This window comes from Pteropus medius, unplaced genomic scaffold (assembly GCF_902729225.1).
Source record: "Pteropus medius unplaced genomic scaffold, Ma_sr-lr_union100, whole genome shotgun sequence".
NCBI lineage: Eukaryota > Metazoa > Chordata > Mammalia > Chiroptera > Pteropodidae > Pteropus > Pteropus medius.
Window position 1 is genome coordinate 11985436 of NW_024344378.1, and position 22211 is coordinate 12007646.

General features: G+C 38.0%; 1 protein-coding gene across 10 annotated transcripts in view; it reads right to left on the reverse strand.

The window, feature by feature from the left end:
* VTI1A (vesicle transport through interaction with t-SNAREs 1A) overlaps window positions 1-22211 on the reverse strand; it is a 348076-nt gene that overhangs the window by 322891 nt on the left and 2974 nt on the right. For all 10 annotated transcript variants that reach the window (XM_039871209.1, XM_039871212.1, XM_039871216.1 and 7 more), the window contains 2 exons: window positions 13534-13592; window positions 9484-9594 (listed from right to left, as the gene is read on the reverse strand). In XM_039871209.1, coding sequence (XP_039727143.1) covers window positions 9484-9594; window positions 13534-13592 — 170 coding nt within the window. The remainder of the gene's footprint in view (window positions 1-9483; window positions 9595-13533; window positions 13593-22211) is intronic.

The window sequence follows — 22211 nt, forward strand, 5'->3', positions numbered from 1 at the left end:
TCAAGTTCTTAACTTTACAACAAAAAATCTAAATTTAAAAGCATTCATCTTTCTCAATTGCACTTCTTTAGTCTATCTTAGACTTAAAAAATAGAATATGGCTACTGGCTTCATTCATAAACTCAGATACTCAAGTTGCCCATTCACCTGTTAAAAGTGAGTGCAGGTAGCAGCACTAAAAGCGTCAAGCTGTTCCACAACATCCTTTGAACCCTGACCTAAGGGACCAACTCCGATAGTCTGCATGTAGTTGGGTTTCTAGGACCATTCAGCCTCACTGCTGAGACGGTCAATAGAAGTGCCATTCTCTGATGTAGACAGCTCTGCACCAGGAGCTGGTCTAACAATTACATCACATAGACTGCCAAACGGGAAAAGGAGAGCATTCGGGCACCACTGACCTGGGATAGAAGTGAACTTGACACTGGGGTTAAAAAGCTCTACTTCTAACATTTATTACAATATAATCCTCCGCCCTGAATCCTGTAGGTGTGTGTATGTCTTAAAGGAAGTTCACCTTTGTTACAAGAAAAAAGTGATATGCAACAATACAAATCAACCACAAGATGGCGCTAGTATCATAGTACAATATCAGAGGTGTGCAAGGCATTCAACACACCATGTCCTCATAACTTTTGGAATCTTACCATGGTACATTACTTACTTGTTCCCTTGGTTTTTTACTTACTGAGACTTGGTCAAATATTTTATAAAGTTAGATTGGTTTTTGGTACAATTTTAGAGGGTTTTTTTGTTTGATTTTAAGGAGCGAATAATAATCTTAAACTTGAAAAACCCTCAGCCACACTTTCCCTCCATTTAGCTGAATCATTTCCCTGGAATATCCTCACATGACCATATTCTAGCTAATCTCACGCCAATATTGAAGGGAGAAATTACAAGAACAGCTTAAATATATGAATTCTAATTTTTTAAAGTTGTTTTCGAATACATAAAGAGGCTATTTATGGAAACATGAAGTTAGCGGTGGGGGGCTGCAATGTTAGAATGTGCATTTAGGTTATCTGATTCTGGTCCTGGCTTTAAACAGTACGACTTTAAGGTAAGTCATTTGGTCTCCCTGGTCCTCCATTTCTCCATCTGAAAAATAAAGTGACTGCATTTTAACTTCTCTGGACCTAACATTCCTAACTTATCCTGAGACTATAAGAAGCCAAAAACGAACAGTCTGAGGCTATACGACGCCATACGTGAGGAAGAATGGAATTAGGCAAGTGGACAGAACCATGAGGAGGAGAACAGCATCAAGGGGAACGTAAAGATGCCCGATGACTTCTTCTAACTTCCCACAATTATAAACACGAATTATAACTTGAATTTTAAAATCTTTTAAGTAGGTATTTATTCAGTTACAAGTTAAATTCTATGATAGGTCATTGTAAACAGCAGATGTATTTTTCCATTCTCACATGTACACGATTATCCTCTAAGGATTAATAAGCATTAAAACCACACTGAACTCTCATACCAGTCATGACAGAGTAACTAGTCCATGTAACCCTCCTATTCTAAACAACTATAAAAATGGACAAAATGTATGAAGCGATTGTTTTTGAAAAACTGGACAACAGGCTGCGTAAGACTGTAATCCCTTAGAGAAGAGAAACACTTGAATGAGCCCTATGATCACCATTACAGCAGGGGCGGGGGGAGCCCCAATGTAGCAAGCACAGCATGTCGCTGAGCTCAGGAGGCAGACATTGGAGTTTGAGACTGCTGAGACAGATGAAATTTACCAGGGTAATGGGAAGAAGGGAGCCACACAGAGAAGGAGCTCCAGAAATCTATAAAGAGGTCTTATTAAGTCTTTGGCTGAAAATGAACTTGCATATGTAGAGGGCAAGATCCCAGGAGGTCTTGCAGAGAACGGGCACTGGGGAGTTACGGGTAAAATGGAGATGCTGAAGATCACCCAAGGCGGGGAGACAGAATTCTGACCAAACAGAAGGCAGAGCATTCACTGAATGCTCCAGTCATTCAAATGGAATCCAAGAAAGGCCATACCTCAAAAGCAGAACTACTGTAAACATGTCCTAACAAAGCTTAACAGTAAGACTTGAAAAAATCAATCTATTAGTATATTATCTGTAAATTAGCAAATAAAGCTCAACATCGTCTAAAACATGCATTGTCGACAAAGGTCCTACTAAGGCTACGGAGGTAAAAATTGGTTCCTGGGAGGATGGAGAATCTTAGATCTATTACAAAAACATGTGGTCCTCCAAAGAGCCATAGTATTCAAGCAGATGTACAGATATGCAGAACATCTGTGGTATTAAATTACATGGGGGGAGAATTGTGGGAGGAGAATCTTAAAAAATTCCTTAGAGGGGCAATCATGACAAAAAGACTGAGATACTCTGGCAAACCAACAAAATCTAGCCTCTTAACCTATGACCCATAATATCAAGCATATGAGAGTAAAATTACTAGACATGTGAAGAAACGAAGAAATAGAAAGCCTAGAAGCTGACCTGGGTTTTATTCATCAGGCAATTAGGCCTCTGTAGGAATTTGTGGAACAGTGTAACATACTCAGAACAAGTGTTAGAAAGATGATTCCGAAGAGGTGCAGAGGGCGGTTTAGAGTGAGAGAGGAATAAAAGGAGGAAAGGCTACTACAAATATCCAGACTGAGAGACTAGCAGTGGAGAGGAAAGCAGGAGATATTTAAGTGGCAGGATTGCTAATTCTCAGTGACCAAGTGGCTGTGCGAGATGATGGAGAGGGGAAAATTAAAGGTAACTTTGCCATGACTAGTACTCGTCAAATATAAATGTTTGTGTCTTAGGGACTCTGGGGTAGAAGCATCCAGTGAGAAATATGAATCTAGAGCTAGAGAGAGGTCTGGGTTAGAAGCGCAGATCGGTATCAATGTGGTGAGTGCAGCCACAGGAATGGGTGACAGCACACGGAGTAAGACAGTGGAGTAAGTGGAGAAGCAACCTGAAGAACCCAGGTATGTACGGGACAGGCAGCGGGCGGGGGGGGGGCAGGAAAAGACAGCGAGTGGAAAATGCGGACTAAGGAAAAGTACTGAGCTGTCCTCTAGCTTTCTCCGTGGGTATAAGTATCCCCCCGGAGTCTTGATATGAGCGATAGGAAGGCTGCTTCACTGGCAATAAACACTGCAAATGGAAGAGGAAGGACCATCTCTGCTACCTTGTCTTGGGATTCAATATTCCCAGATATGGCATATGACCGTAAGAAAGTTGTTAAATATCTTGAAGAAGATCTTCTTCATCCCTTTAAAAAAAAGGATTAAATATAAAAAGAAAAAAATAATAAAATGGAATTATGTGAATAATTTCTACACCTTATTCAAATACTCCATGCGCTACGGTATGGGAATGTGGAGAAAGTGTACAACAGGAATCAAAGGATCGCTCACTTCTTAAAGACCGCCAATGGCTTCTCATCGACCGAGCGGAAAAGGCAGGTCTTCACCATGCCCACCCTTACAGGTCTTTGTCCTCTCTCCCCCGCTCTCAAGCCACAGAGAACACCCTCGCAGAAAGAGCCACACCACCCTGCTGGCCACTTTCTATTCAGTTACTCGCTTTATTTTCTTGCATTTATAACTACCTGAAATTATAATATGCATGCACGTATTTGTTTCTTGTCTTCGCCACTAGAATTTAATTCCATGAGAGCAAGAATTTTGTCTTAAAAGCTTTTCTCATCCTCTAAGACAGTGCTTGATATACCTTAGGGCTCAAGAAGGACTTGTTGAATGAAATTCATAATCAAGCTGAGCCTCTTGATTCTATCATGTGTTAAAATGGGGACCGTAATCCACGTCTGCTCTGTCTACTCTTCATGCAATGACAAGAAATAAAATGTTAAAGCACTTTATAAATTGTAAGTCACTGTACACTAGAAGGTACTGGTTGTGGTGAAGGATGCTGTCCAACAGCGGAAGAAAGAAAGCTGTAGTAGCAAATACACACATAAACACGTGAAATGTTAATGACAGCCTGGAGCATAAATGCTTAGCTCATAGTTGCTCGTTCTGTTTTTTTTTTTGTTGTTGTTGTTGTTGTTTTTAAATAATAGAAAATATACCTGAGAAATACTTACCCAAGCATGCAATATCCAAATACCTGAAGGAAGCTACCTAGGATCATTCTCCTCAGGAGACAAAAAAGACTGAAGATTGGGTTAGCTGATTTATAAGCCACAGAAGCAATTTAATTTCTGAAAAAATTTTAAGATTAAAACTAAATTCAGTGTTATGGGCTGAATTGTGTCTCCCCCAATCCATATGTTGAAGTCTCAACCCTGCGTACCTCAGAATCTGACTGTATTTGGAGATAGGTTCTTTAAAGAATTAATTGAGTTCAAATGAAGTTATTGGTAGGGGGCCTTAATCCAACATATGCCCGGCTTCTTTATAAGAAGAAATTAGAACACAGACAAGCACAGAAGAAAGATTGTGTGCAGACATAGGGAGAAGATGACAATCTATAAGCCAAGGAGAGAGATCTCATTAGAAACCAGCCCTGCTGACGCCTTCATCTCAGACTTCCAGCCTCCAGAACTGTGAGAAAATAAATTTTGCTGTTTAAGCCACCCATTCTGTTGCATTGTAATGGAAGCCCTAGAAAACTAACTTACTCCATTGTTTTGGAAACCAAGAGAAATATCTTTGGAAAAGAGTTTCATAAAAATGAGATAAGCAAACTAAATAATCCTTATGTTTTATTTTACTTTCATCATTTATATTGAATCATTAACTTTACAGTTGTCGCCGTATAAATTTGAGTTGTGAAATTCTTAAATCGATCTAATTTCCTCACCGTATCTTACATTCTTGCTGAGAGAACCCACCTTTCACAAAGCAATTAGGGACGGTTTTATATAGTACAGAACACGGAAGCTAGGCGGTGACATTTCGTTTCTGAATTTAGGCCCACCATGGAGTCCAAATTTTTTTTTTAATTAAGAGGAACACAATTTAAAAGGCAATGGCATTCACAGTCACTGACACAGCCCATCTCAATGTCTCAGGAAAATATCCATTAAGATAGAAAATAAACATGCAAACCTGTAAATCACCCTATTTCTAGGCCCAAGGTGGAATTTCTACCAGGTCCGGTCTGGAACCATTGGCCTTGTAGTGGAAAGGTATATATTGTAATCTAGAAGGTGTAGCTACCTGAACAACTGAGGCAGGAACAGAGGCAGAAAGATCCTTATAAATTCTTGACTTTCTTTATGAATTCAGACGGTAGGGTCAAAAATACCGTTGACTGACATGCCAACACGTGTCTCCTGTCATTTACAGGTAAAGTTTAGGTCTTTCCTCACCTGTATCTTTTTTTTCAATTTTAATTTTTAACTGTGGTAAAATACACATAATATAAAATTTACTGTCTTAACCACTTTTAAGTGTACAATTCAATACTGTTAAATATATTCCCATTGTTGAGCAACGAATCTCTAGAACTGTTTGCAAGACTGAAACTCTATACCCATTAAGCAGTAACCGCTCGCTTCCCTCTCCTTCCAGACCCTGGCAACCACCATTATTCTATTTTCTGTCTCTGTAAATATACTTGCCCTAGGTACCTCATATAATGGAATCATACAGTATTTGTCTTTTGTGACTGGCTTATTTCACTTAGCATAATGTTCTCAAGGTTCATCCATGTTATAGCATATGTCAGAATTTCCTTCATTCTTTTTTTTCTTTTTAATGCCTACAGGACCTGGTCTTCCTAGGTGTCCTTCATTCTTAAGGCTAAAAAATATTCCATAGTACGCATGCACCATATTTTGTTTATCCATGCATCTGTCGATGGACACTTGAGTTGCTTCCCACCTCTGGTATTACACCTGGTAGATAGGTGTGCAAGTGTCTCTTTGAGACCCTGCTTTCAATCCTTTTAGATATATATGCCGAGATGTGGAATTGCTCAGCTGTTATCTTTTTGACTCCTATTACTTCCCAACTACTAATAATGTTTACATTATATCTTTAAATTTACCTTCTTAAATTTGTTAAAAAGGGAGTAGAGCTGAAAGTCAGAATATATAGGAAGAGAAAGCTATATTCTCACAGGGCAATCAATAAAAAGGATCGCTGATATAAATTAGCAATTGAGTTCCTTTTGTCTTTTGTCGGGGAGAAGTGTTATGTATCCTTTTAAGACTCTAATGAAGTCTATGGAGACTATCCCAGGAAAAAATGTACATAGAAACAGATATCCAAAAATCCTGAGATAGTCATATGTCACTTAATGATGGAGACACATTGAGAAATGCGTGGCTAGGTGATTTTGTCATTGAACATCACAGACTGCACTTATGCAAACCCAAATGGCATAGCCTAGTACACACCTAGGTTATATATATGGTCTAGTTTCTTGCTCCTAGGCTACAAGCCTATACAGCATGTTACTGTACTGAATATTATAACACAATGGCATTTGTGTATCTAAACATATCTAAGCATATAAAAGTTAGAGTAAAAAATCAGTATAAAAGATTTAAAAAGTGATACACGTGTATAGAGCACCTAGAATGCATGGCGCTTGCAGGACTGGAAGCTGCTCTGGGTGGGTCAGTAGGTGAGCGGTAAGAGAATGTGAAGGCCTAGGACATCACTGTACACTATTGTATATTTTATAAACACTGCAATTTAGGCTACAATAAATTTATAAAAATATTTTTTTCTTCAGTAATAAATTAACCTCAGTTTACAGTAACTTTTTAACTTTATAAACTTTTAACTTTTTTAACTTTTTGACTCTTTTGTAATAACACTTAGCTTAAAACACAAATGAATCGTATGACTATATAAAAATATTTTCTTTATATCCTGATTCTATAAGCTTTTTTCTATTAAATTTTTTTTTTTTTTTTACTTTTTAAATATTTTGTTAAAAACTAAGACACAAACACATATTAGCCTAGGCCTACACAGGATGAGGGTCATCGATATTTCTGTCTTTCACTTCCACATCTTGTCCCACTGGAAGGTCTACAGGGGCAATAACACATATGGAGCTGTCACCTTTTACGATAACAATGCCTTCTTCTGGAAAACTTCTTGAAGGACCCACCTGAGGCTGTTCTTGAGAGGTGCCACTCTTTTTAGAAGTATATCCATGACGGTTTGCTTTATTTGTTTCTTTCAGTCGCAGATTTGCTTGTAAGCAGATAATGCGCCATGAACATTCCTCTCTATTACTGAAAACCTTTCAGTGTTTGGGACCATGCTTTCAAACTTTCGAAAGAGCTTGCTGAGGTCTGTAAAGCTTCTGCTAAACCCTTCACTGTGAATTTTCTTGGGGGTTCTTCTTTTTCTTCTTCCATAGTTTCTTTTTTTCTTGCCTCTTCTGCTACGAGTTCCTGTTCTAGTTTCAACAACTCATTCCTCAACTCCTTAGGAACCACCTCTAGGAGCTCCCCAAGGTCATCCTCATCCATATCCAGGTTCAAGTTGTTTACCATATCGACCACAGCCTTGTTGATTTTTCCCACCTCTTCATCCTTGGCAATTCCTTTGAAGTCATGGATAAATCTCTTGAATGTCTTCTTCCAGATGCCATTCATGTGCTTCTTGGTGGTGTCCCCCTAAACTCAAGCAAGGTTCTTGAAGCAGGCATGGATACTGCGGTCATTCCAGAAGTGCATCAGTGTCCTCCTCAGCTGCAGCAATAGTCTGGGCAAAGGTCCCCCTCAGGTAGGAGGACTTCGAAGCTTTTATAACTCTCTGATCCATTGGTTGGATGGTGTTTGGATGGAGAAACACTACTTCGATATTGCGATGAAGATCACCAGTAAAAGGAGCATTATCAACAATAAGCAAAATCTTGAAAGGTATATTATTCTCCAAACAGTACTTCTGCATTCCACTGGCAGAGCAACTCAGGGGGGCATCTCGGAAAAAGAGCTGAGTTGTCCATGACTTCTTACCGCTCCTGTCATACACCAGCAACATGTGCTTATTGACGTGTCTGTACCAGATCTGTACCAGATCACAAAAGATTTCAATTTGTAGCCTACAACACTGCCCCCAAGCAAGACTGTCCTTAAAAGTCTTGAAACTGATATTGACTTGGCCTCCTTATGGATGAAAGTCCTTTCAGGCATTTGTTTGCAGAATAGGGAAGATACATTCATATTGAATATTTGCTGTGGCAAGTAATTTTCCTCCATAATCAGCTTATCTAGAGTTCCCAAAAATTCTTCAGTTGCCTTCACATCAGCACCCACAGACTCATATTTTCACATTATGTAATGAATAATGATTCCTGAATTGTTGAAACCACCCAGAGCTAGCAGTAAATTCAACATCATAGTCAGGTCCAGCCTTATCTTTCGACATTACAAACATTTTGCTTTGGCCGTGACTGTCATGGTGCCGAGAGGGACATGCTTCTGTGTCTGGTCTTCAATCCAGATCATTAGAAGTTTCTCCATGTCTGATATAAGCCTTTCTCTAATTTTTGTTAAATCTCACTGTCTTCAATAAAGCAGATAATAACAGTGTGGAATTGGGCATGCCTGACTGGTGAGCAATAACCATCACCAATTTTCCACCTTCGCTTTTAATTTTCTTTCCAGGTCATTCACTCAATGTGGCCTCTTACTGGCAACATTAGCAGTGGATTTTGTCTGCTTAGGCACCACAATGAACAAAACAGCACGAGGTTAAATCAAGCACAGAGAAATGAAGCGATCACGAGATGCGGTAAACACGAGATGTATGAGGCTGCTGCCCGTGGAGCACAACACACTGTTGTACAGTCAACTTTGTTCTATGAGAAAGAGTACACTCTAAAATAACAATAAAAAGTATAGCACAGCAAATATATAAACCAGTAACACACTAATTTATTATCATTACCAAGTATTATATATTGTACGTAACCGTGTGTGTTACACCACCACACGGCTGACAAGGCGGTAGGTCTACCCCACCATCACCACAAACGTGAGTTATGTGTTGAGCTATGACATTATGATGGCTATGATGTCACTAGGTGATAGAAAATTTTCAGCTCCATCATGGGACCACCACAGTACACATGGTCCATTGTTGGCTGGACCACAAAGCACACAACCACGTAACCATAAGACATTCATAAGCCCCTGAAGTCCATCGTGAACAATGCATCTTAAGGGCTGCAAACTCTATAAGGCCCAAAACTGGGTTTCAAAATTCTAATAAATTTTAAATACTAATAAATACTACCCAAACTCAAAGGACCACATGATTTGGATATATTTGTGAGTCATGAATCCAATGTCCTTTAAATTCCCACATTAGCTAGCTCTAAGCATTTTTAGATTCCAAGTCACAAACAATGACAGGTGTCATTTGTCTTTTGTACTGCTCCTGAAGACAACACACTTAATGCTGATAGAGACGTGTGAAGGAAATGATAAAAGGCTGAAGCAAAATTCAGTTTAAAGACTGGCAAATATGACAAAGGACGGAATTTGACTCACAAAATCTTTTTCCAGTTTTCCCATTTCTTGCTTGTAGCTTCTCATTCTATTGCTGTACATTCCCCGACTTTGAGGTGGTATCTCTCGGACTTCCAAATCCATCTGTTCGAGCTGGAAGGGTGAGAAAAACGTGATTTAACCATATGCTTATTCTTTATTTGACCAGACATTTAGAGCTGAAAAGATTGAATTCTAAGTCCTCATTTTACAGTTGAGGAAACCAAGTCCAGGGAGCTAAATACCCACGATCAAATAACAATAGGACTACTTTTGTGTTTGCTTTTTGTTTAGGTCAACAAATAGTTACTGAGGGCTTGCCAAGTGACACACAGGGTACCAAAGTGCTTAATTTGACAAGAATTTCTATGAAAACATTATGCATTAATCCCAACATCCTCGATAGTTATGATTTTAATATCCTTGAAGTATCCTATCAGTCAGTCCAACCTGGTCTGGTCTCCTGCCCTAAACCAGCAGAACTATGGGAAGGTAAACCAAACCATTATTTCTATCATTAAGCCATAAAATGTTGGCCCAGCCTTGGTCATTTGGTGAAAATTCTTCTGGAAAGTCTTTTCCGATTAGAAGAATCACCTACTGACCAACATGTGATCTTGACCTCCAGCCTAACTCCTTATACTTTATATCCATGTTGATATGAAATTAAATGGGTATAGGGATATGCTAAATGACTCAGTGAGATCACAGCAGGGCAGTTTTTAACAATCTGTCATCATATAACACTTTGAACACGACACATGAACATTTAGTAGGAGGCAAAACAGAGATATAATGACGGATAAGAACACAGGCTTTTAAGTAAGACACTTGCGTTCACATTGTAGGTTCCACTTGTCACTAGTCATGCAACCCTTGGCAGGTTTCCTAACATCTCTGGGCCCTACTTTTCTCATTTCCAAAAATAGTATGTATTTCACAGGGCAGTTGTGAAGATTAAATGGTAATTCCTATAATGTGCTTAGAACAGTGTCTCATATTTGGTAATCGCTAGATTAATATTAACTATGGTAGTGATGATTACTGATGATGCAGAAAAAAATGCAGTAAGGATGGCACAGCAAGGATGGTACTTATACGTGGTATTAAAAAATGAAAACAACAAATTAGCTCAAGTCATGTCTTATAAACTCACATCAAAAAAAGTTGCCATATATTTTTCCTTTTAAAACATTCTAATAAGTATCTCCATGAACACTGTAAGCTTATTACTAATAAAACTCTTACTGTTAGAGACTGAATAACTGTAGTATAGAACATAGGTAAGCCAGAAAACCATGTTTTAATTAATAGGCCTCAATTTTAATTAAAAAAAAAAGAAAGGTAATTTTAATTAGCCTTGATTAAATCAGCGACCGCTTAAATTACTGACACGTCTCGACATAAATGCAAGGCGCCAACAGTCACTTATGAGGCAGTTATTTAATGCGCTTCTCTGAAATCATCACTAAGTACATACTTCTAACAAGGTGAATAGGATCATCCAGACAAATCATTGCGAAAGTGGATATAAGTAAAAATCCTAGAGTTAAGTACATTTGTAAGGTATTTTATAAGGACACTTAACACTAAACTAAAGGTAGGTAAGAAAAAAAAGAAACACAAGCACTTAAAATGGAACCAGAAATAAGGCTAATTAACATGCATTTATTTCATGTTGTCACAATGTTCACTTGGCCAATGTAAAGTGGAAGACATGACAATTAAAGGACATGCAGTGTCCAAGAGATTAATACAAACCAATTATTCAGCAGAAACAAACATCCTAATAAGTCAAATCAAAAGAAAGTTTTTCTCCCAGAGTCCTCATCAAAAGGCTAGTAAGTTATATAATAAACAGTATTCTTAACATGGATCTCATGAGAATTAAGTAAACCAGCTTTCTGATCACTTTAAACAAACAAATACATCTCTTAGACAAAACTCTGTTAGTAACAACTAAAGCTGACTATGAGCTCCATGACTGTGTTTTCTACTTCTTACTATGGTAAAACCTTGGTTATCAGGAGACCAGTTTTCCAAGATCAACAAGTAAACGATGTCTCAAAAAGAGAGCAACAAATAAACCGAAGTACAAATTTTGATGGCAAAAAAAAAAAAGTGCGACTGAGAACTCAACAACAACATAAAAAGTCAAGTTGAGATCCAAAGAACTGAGCAGTTATACCATTTATGCTAAGCCTGCCAACCGGAAGGAAGAAGTGTCCTGATTGATAGCTGTGGTTTGTAAAACGTCAGTCTTTTTTGTGAAAGACAGGAAGCATGAGAGAAGTAGCTGAATATAAAAAGAAAAGAAGGAGAAAAGCATTTGTGCAGGGGGGCGGGGGTTGCGGGGGTCGGAGGAAAAGGAAACTTTCAAAAGACAGGCAAACATCAGAAGCTGTGAAGATTAGAAGTGAAGCTGCCATAATAGAGAAAGTGTCAGCAGTCAGCAGAGGTCAAAAGTGGGTCTTCCAGGGTGTGGAGAACATCAGACATTCTGACACCTTGAAAATGACCAGCCACAGAGAAGACAGAGCAGTGGCTCTGCAACTCAATGTCTTAGCCCTCAAAGACAGGAAATGTCTGCAGTGCAATGGGGACAATGGTCACTCTTTCAGAACTACCCCTTCCCACACACACATCTCCACTGTTAATAAACGTTACACAGCAAGTGAGCTCAGGAAATGCTCCATGCTCTAGCTGCTCCCTATATTCCCTTCTGAGAGAGTCGTAACGCCACTTAGCCTACTTAAAGGTTCAAGAGGGTTGTGTAGAAGAAAAACAAAACCAATAAGGCCTCAACCCCCAACTCTGTTCAAGCTACAGTTTCCCAGACGTATTTGAATAGGTAACATCAGTTAACAGAAACACACTCTGGGAAACATCCTAAGCACATGAGGAAATAATACCGAAGGAGCATCAAGCAGACCTTTCAGTATTCAGAAAAGCAATATACTTATTTAGGACCGCAATGTAGCAACGATTTGAATCATACCCACAATATTTGGCTTTTAAAACCCCAAATGGGGACATATACTTTTTTGCTCCCTGATTTGCGAATGAATTTATGTCAAAAAGTAGTGGATGAGCTACAGCTCTGGGTTTAGCCTATCTAGACACAAATCCTTACTCCACCACTTACTGGGTGTGGGACATCAGACAAGTTACTTAAACTTTTTAAGTCTTGGTTTCCTCATCTACGAAATGGGAGCAGATGTGTAACAACAGTGTTGAAAATCACTCTTCCATGGTTTTATCAGATTCCTATAGGTCTTGCTGAACATGCCAAGAATGCAAGGCCCCGACCACTTTTTTCCCTGGGCATTTCTCAGGACTGTATTTGCAGGGAACAATCTGCGGGGAGAGAATAATGTGTCCTTTTGGGACAAAGAGCAGGCTTCCTTACAGGCTGCTGTAAAGCAGTACATTTCCCTGGCTTTGGGTTCCTCTCTTGTATACGTAGGTATACATCTAGGACCACCTGCATCATCCCTATAGGAGCTGGGGCTCAGGAAATTGATACAAACATGCCGAAACTCTTGGCAGCTGATTTTGCTGTGAGTAATACAATTTTTTTTTATCTCTGACCTAGGAATCTCCTATCATCTATCAGCGTCCGTGAAATTGTCGCAAGCTCACTTATTAGTGAGCAAGTAGGGGAAAATCTCAGATCCTTAACAGTGTTTGATAAATAGTACTTGTTTCACAGAGTTTTTATGAAAATTAATATTATAAAGCAAGTAATATGCTTAACCCAGTGTCTGGTACCCAGTATGCCTTTAACAAGCATTAGCCATTTATAGCTATTATAAAAAGTATTATTAAGGAATAAAAATTAGAAGTGGACATTTAATGAATCACCTTTACTAAGAATAAAATCCCAAGGAACTATTAAATTCTCTTCAATTTAAAAATGGATGAATTCCAAATTATAAAAAGCCGATCAGTCATGTTTCACATTTCTACAACGTATAAAACAGGCCAGAGGAAGGCATCAGCTTAAACGACTCTGTTGTGTCCTTTAAAATATATTACCAAGTCTGTACCTACCAGTTCTTTTGCTTCTTCAAGCTGTTTCTCCACATTTGCAACCATCTGTTTCTTCTCATCTGAAACAAATAATCGTATAAGGAATTGCTAAGGATACAAATAAGTTTAATATTTAAAAACTTCTATTTTTGATACCTTTTTTCATTTCTGGTTAATCGGATTAGAGAATTACTATGTCAAGCAAATGACCATCTCATCCTTTGGTGGGTTACAAACCACTCTAAGCCACTAATTCTAGGCGATCTGGAAATATAAATCCTCTAAAATACCTAGTTATTAAGAGATGCCATAACATTTTAAAGAGAAACCAAAAATTATTTTGTTCCTTAGAAGAGACTGTGTCAACAACAGCAGATTCAGGGGGTGTCATGAGGAATCTGTAAAGTCTTAACTTTAATAAATTAGGAATAACTGATTTACAAATACGATTTAAAAGTCATAGAAAAAACAATTCCTAAAAGTGGGCAAGATCTTATAATCCTTTAAAAATCTATACTTTCATTAACATTAAGAATTGGATGTACTGGAAAAAATAGTTGAAGTCAGGCCTGCTGATTCCAAACCCAAAGTCACTGCCGACTCATTGGTTATGAAATCCTGAGTAGGAAACAGTTTTTTTCTGACACCGTCTGTCCTCTCAAAAATGAAGATTAAAAATACCCACTGGGTTAATTTTAGCTCAAATAAGCTGATGCAGGTGAAATTACTTTTAAAATGTGAAGTGCTAAGTCTCTGTATGTGGTTAATTCAAAGTCTACCAAAATCAAGTTATAACCTAATTGGAATTCCCTTTTCTGGTCTGGGAGAGACATATCCTGCCAGATATTTTTTAAAAACTTTCCCCTATTCCCATTCTAAATCAATCAGCCCATGCGTTCAGAGACTGTACTTCAGTTTCATGCTAACCAAATTTATTAAACATTTATAGTTTTCTCTGCCTAGCACTCTTTTCTCAGGCATTAACTCCAACTCTTTTGAGGCTCTCTCCTTCATCAGGCAGGTCGATGGGAGATGCTCTATCCTTCTCTGACCCTGCCTCTCTATCACAGTGACTTGGCAAAGGATGGGCTTCTTATCCTAGCTGGACTGATTCCAGTAGCTCCGTCTCTCTGGCCGCATTGGTCTGGGGGGTGGGGTGGGCATATGACCCAAGCCTACCAATCAAAGTCCTGGAGCAATGGGAAAGTCTTTTCCTCTATCTTGATAAAATGATGAGAACAAGAGTTTAGAAGCTTTTGGCATCCAGTCCTAGAAAGCCAATTTGCAATGGTTGAGAATGAAGCCTACTGTTTAGAAAGAAACAAAACTAGTAGGAAGATAGATAGATAGATAGATAGATAGATAGATAGATAGATAGATAGATAGATAGATAGATAAGATGATAGATAGATAGATAGATAGATAGATAGATAGATAAAATAAATTAGATTTAGTTTGTTAATTAATATCTGGTTCTAGATAACTCTGAAACACGTTTTTGCTTAACTTCATCATGGTTAGATTTATTAAATCAACAAATTTCTTTGTCTGTATTTAAAGCTGGGTTTCTGTGATGTATAATCTAATCATTGCTGACTGACTAATACAACAGACTTGAAAAGTTATGAAGCTTGAAATGGGTAGAACACCTACTCGCTGACTAGCCCTTCAAATAGTCAACACTAAGTGGGACATCTTTAGTAGAATAATAATTAGGTTCAGTTAACCCCAAATCCTTGCCCTTTGGGGGCAGCTATCACACAAGATGTTTTGTGTGTATTCTAAATATTTCTGCCTAAGAAAAGTGCACATTTGGAATTAAAATTCCACTTTATTTTCCCTCTTTGAAAAAGTTAAACCTCCCTATGGCCAAATTAAACTTATATTATATGACACCAAATTTATTTGCTTCCAGCACATGTTAATCCATCTAACAACTCCACAAGTTAAAGTAAAACCACACTAAATTTTTGTGATACAGCAGAAAACAAGACAAGCTCATCTTGGACCAAGAGTGAAGTTATATATTTACATATACTAAGGAACATTTTGTTTTCTTTAAGGTGCGTAGTTGTCAGGACAGTCCACCCATGGCCTCCAGGACTAATACACACCGGGTTTCCTCATTAACAAAGCCAAACAAAGAAAGCAGCCTCCCTCGACTTGTAGTCCCCTTTGTCGCTAACATTTCTCTCCTTCTGTCTAGTCGCATTTCCCTTCCTCGTTTCTCTCTTCTTCCTCCCTCGTTCCTCCCTATAATCTCGCCCCAACACCACGATTCCACTGAAATGACTCACTATGACTAAAGACCTTTCCTTTGCCCAAACTAATGGACATTCCTAGGTCCTATTTTTATTTAATCTTGTGTCATCTGACATTCTGCTCCTCCCATCCTGTCACTTTCTCCACTCCTGGCTTCCAAGACATCCCGACTCTGTGATTCTCCTAAACACTCACTTACATCGTAGCATCCTCTGCTTGGCATTCTTTTTATCAGCCCATCCTTTAATGGCTGGAGTTCCTCAGAGTTCTGTTCTCTTATGATTATCATCTATGTCCCCAGCATTTTCATCCCCCCACTCCCCGCTTTTTCACGATCATATTATCTATTTATGATCCCAAATCTTTATCTCTAATCCTGATATACTGCCAGGACTCCACACCATCAATCCTAATACTTATGACCACCTGGCAAACTGTTATTCAAGACTCTCCTTAGAAATCACTACTTCTCTGAAGCCTTTCAAACCCAACAAAATGTTAACCACTTTCACTTACATAAAACACCTATAACTTTTATCTAACCCTAATAATTTATCTCACATTTACTGGTCTGAGTTACCTTCTAGCTTACAAATCATGTCTTAATCATCTTTATAGTCCTAATATCCTGCACAGAGCCTGGCATATAATCAGTTCTTGAAAAATGATTGTTAAATTGAATAAATAATTTAGGTCAGTGCAAGCATTTACAGAGAAGCTAATGCTATGGACTAGCCTGGTCTCCCTGTCTCCACACCCCTCCCCCATCCCATTTTAATCTTCCTAAAATGTGGCTTTAATCTGATTACTTGAGCCTAGCAGTCAAGGTCCTCCATGTTCCAGACCCAAGCAACCTTTCCAACTCTATTTCCAAATACTAGCTCTCTATTTAGTGTTCTACATGCTAACCAGACAGACTATCCATTACTACCCAAACACATGCCTTTTCTGCTCTAAGTCTTTGTTCAAGCTACCATTTAGGGTTCTTTGATTGAATATAACAGAATTGATTCTAGCTAAACTGAGACGAAAAAGAGAATTTATTGGGATGACATGGGGTGGACTGAGTGAATAGAAAAAATGAACCCACAAGCTCAAGGAGGACAGTACCCAGGGTGGCTCAGGGTACCAAGGGAGCAGGAACTCACTGACAGTCTTTGCAAAAGGAGCGAGCAGCAATACCATAGGCTGGTGCTCACTGTCCTGAAGGGCTCTCTTCTTGGCTCACTTTGCTCGAAATTTAAATCACAGGCAAAATTTCTCTGAATGTCCTTGCTTGAGCAATGCATTCACCTCTGAACCTGGACAGGGTGCAGTAGTCTGTGAGTTCCATCGAAAATAGGTTTACATAGTCCCTCGATGGAAAAACTGAGGTGCTGCTATCAAAACATAAAATGGAGGATTCTGGGAAATTGGGAACAGCAGATGTCCATGGCACCCACTTATTGCAATCTCTTATAATACACTCTTTCCCCGGTTTTCTCTGTCAAGTCCCACCTGTCCTTCCATATAATCTCCTGGGACACAACCTTATCTCCTCTGAATTCCTAGACTTCTGTGCTTTGCACCAGTGGCCTCGGCAGTCATTCAAAACTGGTTTCTGTAGTTTTCTCTTCAGCCTCATTTCCAGCTCCTTGAAGGCCGGGACTGCTCTTGACACATCTTTGTCTTAACTCTGTATTTATCACAGAGAGCTATATGCAGTAAGTGCTCACTGAGAGCTTACTGAATGAATGAATCAGCCTTACAGTTAGCAACACATTTGTACTCACAGAGAAACTGAGAAAAAAAAAAGGTGTATCAGTAAGGACTTGGACAAATATTCCCACCTAGAATGGTATACTTTCCTTTATGAAAGAAATAATTAAATTGGGATGGGAGGTGAGAGGGGTAATACAAGTTGATCATTTTCTCATAAAATTCATTTCATGATGGCACCATTAGAAATAATTATGGAGCCGAGCAACCTTTGATTGGTCTCCTATAGTGTCCCATGTATCTTTAAGAGAAGAATTAAAGAGGTGACAATTTAGGAGGAAAACATGAAAAGGAAAGAAGGAAAAAGGACCCACTTTGATGATCTTGGAAATATCTACCAACATTAAATTTTGGTAACCTTCTAGCACTATTCACATGTAATTCCCAAGAGAGCTTCATACTGCCCACCCCGAATGGCATCCCAAATGGCATCCCTTTCACAAATGTCATGTTCCTAGGATTCAGAACTTCATAAACTAACAGTTATCATTATTTTCATGGGACAATGTATTGAACATTATCAGTGTCGATCCTCAAAATAACCCTTTGGAGGTATTATTATTATCCCATTCTCAGGCAAGCAAACAAACTCAGAGTGGTTAAATAATTTCTCCAAAGTTAAACAGCTAATAAATGGCAGAATTAGAATTCCAACCAAATCTATTGCCCAGAACTGAGCCTTTAACTTCTAATGTACTATATAAAATACACTATATAAACTTCTCGCTCCTTGCCCCTCCAACACACAGGCTTCATGAGTGCTGATACACATCAAAGTCTTTGCATAGTATGATCTTTTCTTGCCTACCCAATATTAACGGAAGTGCTTAGTGCTGATATACACAGAAATCCTTGCATAGTATGATTCTTTCTCAACATTAATAGAAGTGCTTAGTTAGCCTTGCACACGTCCCATAAAGTACAGTGAGTTTCAGGGCTCACATCAATTCAGTTTACTGCTACCTGTTTCTGTGCAATATAGGTATTTGTAAATAAAACTGGCAGCAGAAATTATATACTGGGAAACATAAAGTAAAACCACTAATAAAGGAACTTTTTCTGTTAGAGAATTTAAAAATGAATATATTACTAATGCCGCATTGTATAGCATAGTATAGAATGGTCAGTGTTAGAACAAAGCCATTCTAGAATGATCCATGTGATAATGGATTAAGTTAGAGCTATCAGTATGAACTCATGTTTAGCTTACTATAGATAAAAATGGTTACATATATAGGTATTTATCAATATGTATATACATATATGTGTGTGTGTATATATATATATGTGTGTATATATATATATATGTATATATATATGAGTTAGTGTACACAAATATATTTACTTATTCTGTCAGCTGAGAGGGATGGAAACAATAATACCCCAGTAGCAATGGACATATCTAGTATCCAGATCTTGGTTTCTAACACCATTTTTCAATAAAAGGAAACAGGACTCCTTGGAGAAATGGCTAATTCTAGGACTGGTTAGGAAAAACACAAGATGATCTTGGAGTACCTTCTAACACCAGAAGGTTAGAAAATACTAAAAAAAAAAAAGAAAAAGAAAAACAACTCCACAATGATGAGGGTATATCAAAAGGTCAGAGAAGCCAACTGAAAGGGCTTCCAGTGGTCAAAGCTGGAACAATCTGAGCAACAAAATAAAGTAGTATCGGAATATAATACAAAGTATAAAATACACATCATGAGTCTGTGGATATATATGACTGAATAAATAAATTTAGAATAGACAAATCGCTCTTGTGTAGAAGAATTTCAAATTAGGTAGATACTAAGCCCTTAAGGATGTGAAGCACGACCCACACTCCTTAAGTGCCAGCGATGCATATGGTTTCCCTCCAAACAGTATGGAAAGCAGGGAGGGGAGAGTAACTTTACCGTAGAGAAACCTGGCAAACACTGCCTCAGCCAGGTCATCACATAGCAGTGGTAAGTTATGTTACAGTATGTACTCCTATGATGAAAATGGTGTTTAACCTCTGTGGTCTTCCTCCCAAAACCTATAACCCCAGTCAGATCATGAGAAAAACATCAGGCAAATCCCAACTGAGGTATATTCTATAAAATATCTAACCAGTACTCTTCTAAACTGTAAAGTCATTAAAAATAAGAAAAAGCCTGAGAAACTGTCACAGCTAAGGGAAGCCTAAGGAGCCATGACTATTAAATGTTTTGTAGTATCATGGATTGGATCCTAGAATAGTAAAAGGGCATTAGGTAAAAAAACTAAGGAAATCTGAATGATACCTTATTATCAACTCCAGTCCATAGTAATATATTAATATGGGTTCACTGGCTACAACAGATGTATCACATTAATATACGATGTTAACAATAGAGGAAACACGGCATGAAGTATAAGAGGGATTCTCTGGATTCTCTTTGTGATTTTTCTGTAAATCTAAACCTGTTCTAAAATTTAAAGCTTATTTTTAAAAATATCAATGAAGTCATTACTTAGGTTAACTAAGTTGTTGGAGGGAGAGAGGTCCCTCTGGGATTAGTGTGTGTGTGTGTGTGTGTGTGTGTGTGTGCGCGCGCGCGCGTGTGTATGTGCACGTGTGTGCATGTGTGTGTGTGTGTGTATACACCCAACTCAAATCCTACCCACTCTACTTCAACTCACTCTGCACCTGAGCTCCTGAATTAGCACTAGAACCATCCCTTCGATTCTAACTCTCAAGAATAGAAATGTAATGCATGCAAGTCATACATATAACTTAAAATTTTCTAGTAGCTACATTTTAAAAGTAAAAAGAAACAAGTAAAATTAGTTTTAATATACATATTTTTAGTTTTAATAATATTTAACCTAATATATCCAAATTATTCTCATTTCACTACGTGGCAATAGCCACATTTCACGTGTAACATGTAGACATTTTAGCTCCTCCAGAGCCACATATAGTTTAAGCAAAGTATTCATCAATAAAAGCAGACATTTCTGAATTCTCTCACTATAACCACCGTGCAAAGGCAAGAGTAAATCATGCAACCACATTTATGATTTCTTCCATACATAGTTATGTCTGTCTCCAAAAGTCTCCAGGGCTTAGCAGAACTAATCAGCTAGACTCCAGCATTTCCTTCTAGAAAGGACACCTGTCTCGGCTCACCACTCTCACTTTTCTTCCCCGACTCCCTCCTTAATATCCTGAGTTCAAATCCCAATTTGTTTTATATCCCAAAGTCCCTCATTCGCCTCCCTTCCAAGGCAGGTGTTCGTTAGGAGAGATTCACCTGACTTTAGTTTAGGCATAGAAAGGAAGCAAGAATTGAAGTCCAAGATTCCTTTCAGAGTTTAATTACTATAACAAAGTCTGAGGAGCTGGGTCCTGACTAACCCTATCAGCTTTTGTCTTCAGCAGCAGCAATAATATTCATCACTAATGGCTAAATTCATCAAGTACTTTCTCTAGGGGAAAAAAATGTGCTATTAAGTTATATGCTTTATTTTGTTTGATTTTTACACCACCACAAGTTTGAAAGTATTACCACCACCCCACACACAGTTTCACAGTTGGAGGAAGCAGGCTTAGAGAGAGCAAGCAATTTGCCCAAGATTTGCATATCTAGTAAGTAGCAGAGCTGGGATTCTAAACAGATCTGATGCCACGTGTGACTCTTAACCAATTTGTCATATCTTTCTTGGTATTTCTGATGACAGCCACACAAAGTGATAGGATTCTCAATAGACCATTTATTGCTCTGAATGGTAAGGTAAACAACTAATTGCAAGAGAACATTTTGTTCAAGATCCTTCAAGAAGACTGCGTGATATAATGGAAACTCTGCACCTGTAAAGTATCCCCCTAACTTAGAATATATCACCAGAAGAAAAGGAACTTCACAATTAGATTACGGCTTCCACTTATCCACTTTCCTGACTTTACCACAGGACACTAATCATTAAAATCAAATGTAAAACACAGTGCCATAAGAGGATTACTTTAAAAGGGATCGATCCATCTCAGCCCGACTTCTAAAATTAGTTAAGATTCAAACACTTTAGTCTAAAAGCAGTCTTTTTATTGTTTAAAACATGTCACAGAGCAATTGAATTTTTAAAATAAAGTTTTAAAATATTCAATCTTTTCTATTCTCTTTGGAAGTAACACTTTAATACATTGCTTGTGCACAGCAGAGAATGAAGTTAATTGCAATCAATCCTACTCATTCTACTTCAATTTATATAAGTTAATATGCTGGAGAATGAAGTGCTTTGGCTGAAAAGTTTTCTCCAATTTTTAACCTTCTTAACTGAAGTAAATTGTGGTTCACCTCCTCTGGGTCAACCACTAATGATGCCCAGAACAAGAGATTATAATTACTTTTAATCATACTGTTTTTGCCATGGTTATACATATTACTTTCCATTAGTTCACAGACATACATCTGAAATTCATAACTACGTAGGTGTATTTTTCATCTTTTTCTATTCATCAATCAGAAAGATTATAAAATGAGCAAAAGCAGTAATTATTATGAGGAAAATCGCTATATTTTTAAGAATTCCTACTGTTCGAATATTCAAGTCAATAAGCATTCTTCCAGTGTCAGCTATACAGTCTCCTTTCACTTCTAATGTAGCTGTAGTGTTTAGGCCTTACAATATACTATAGCTAAGGAAAGTTAAGCCTTTATTTTGAAGATATT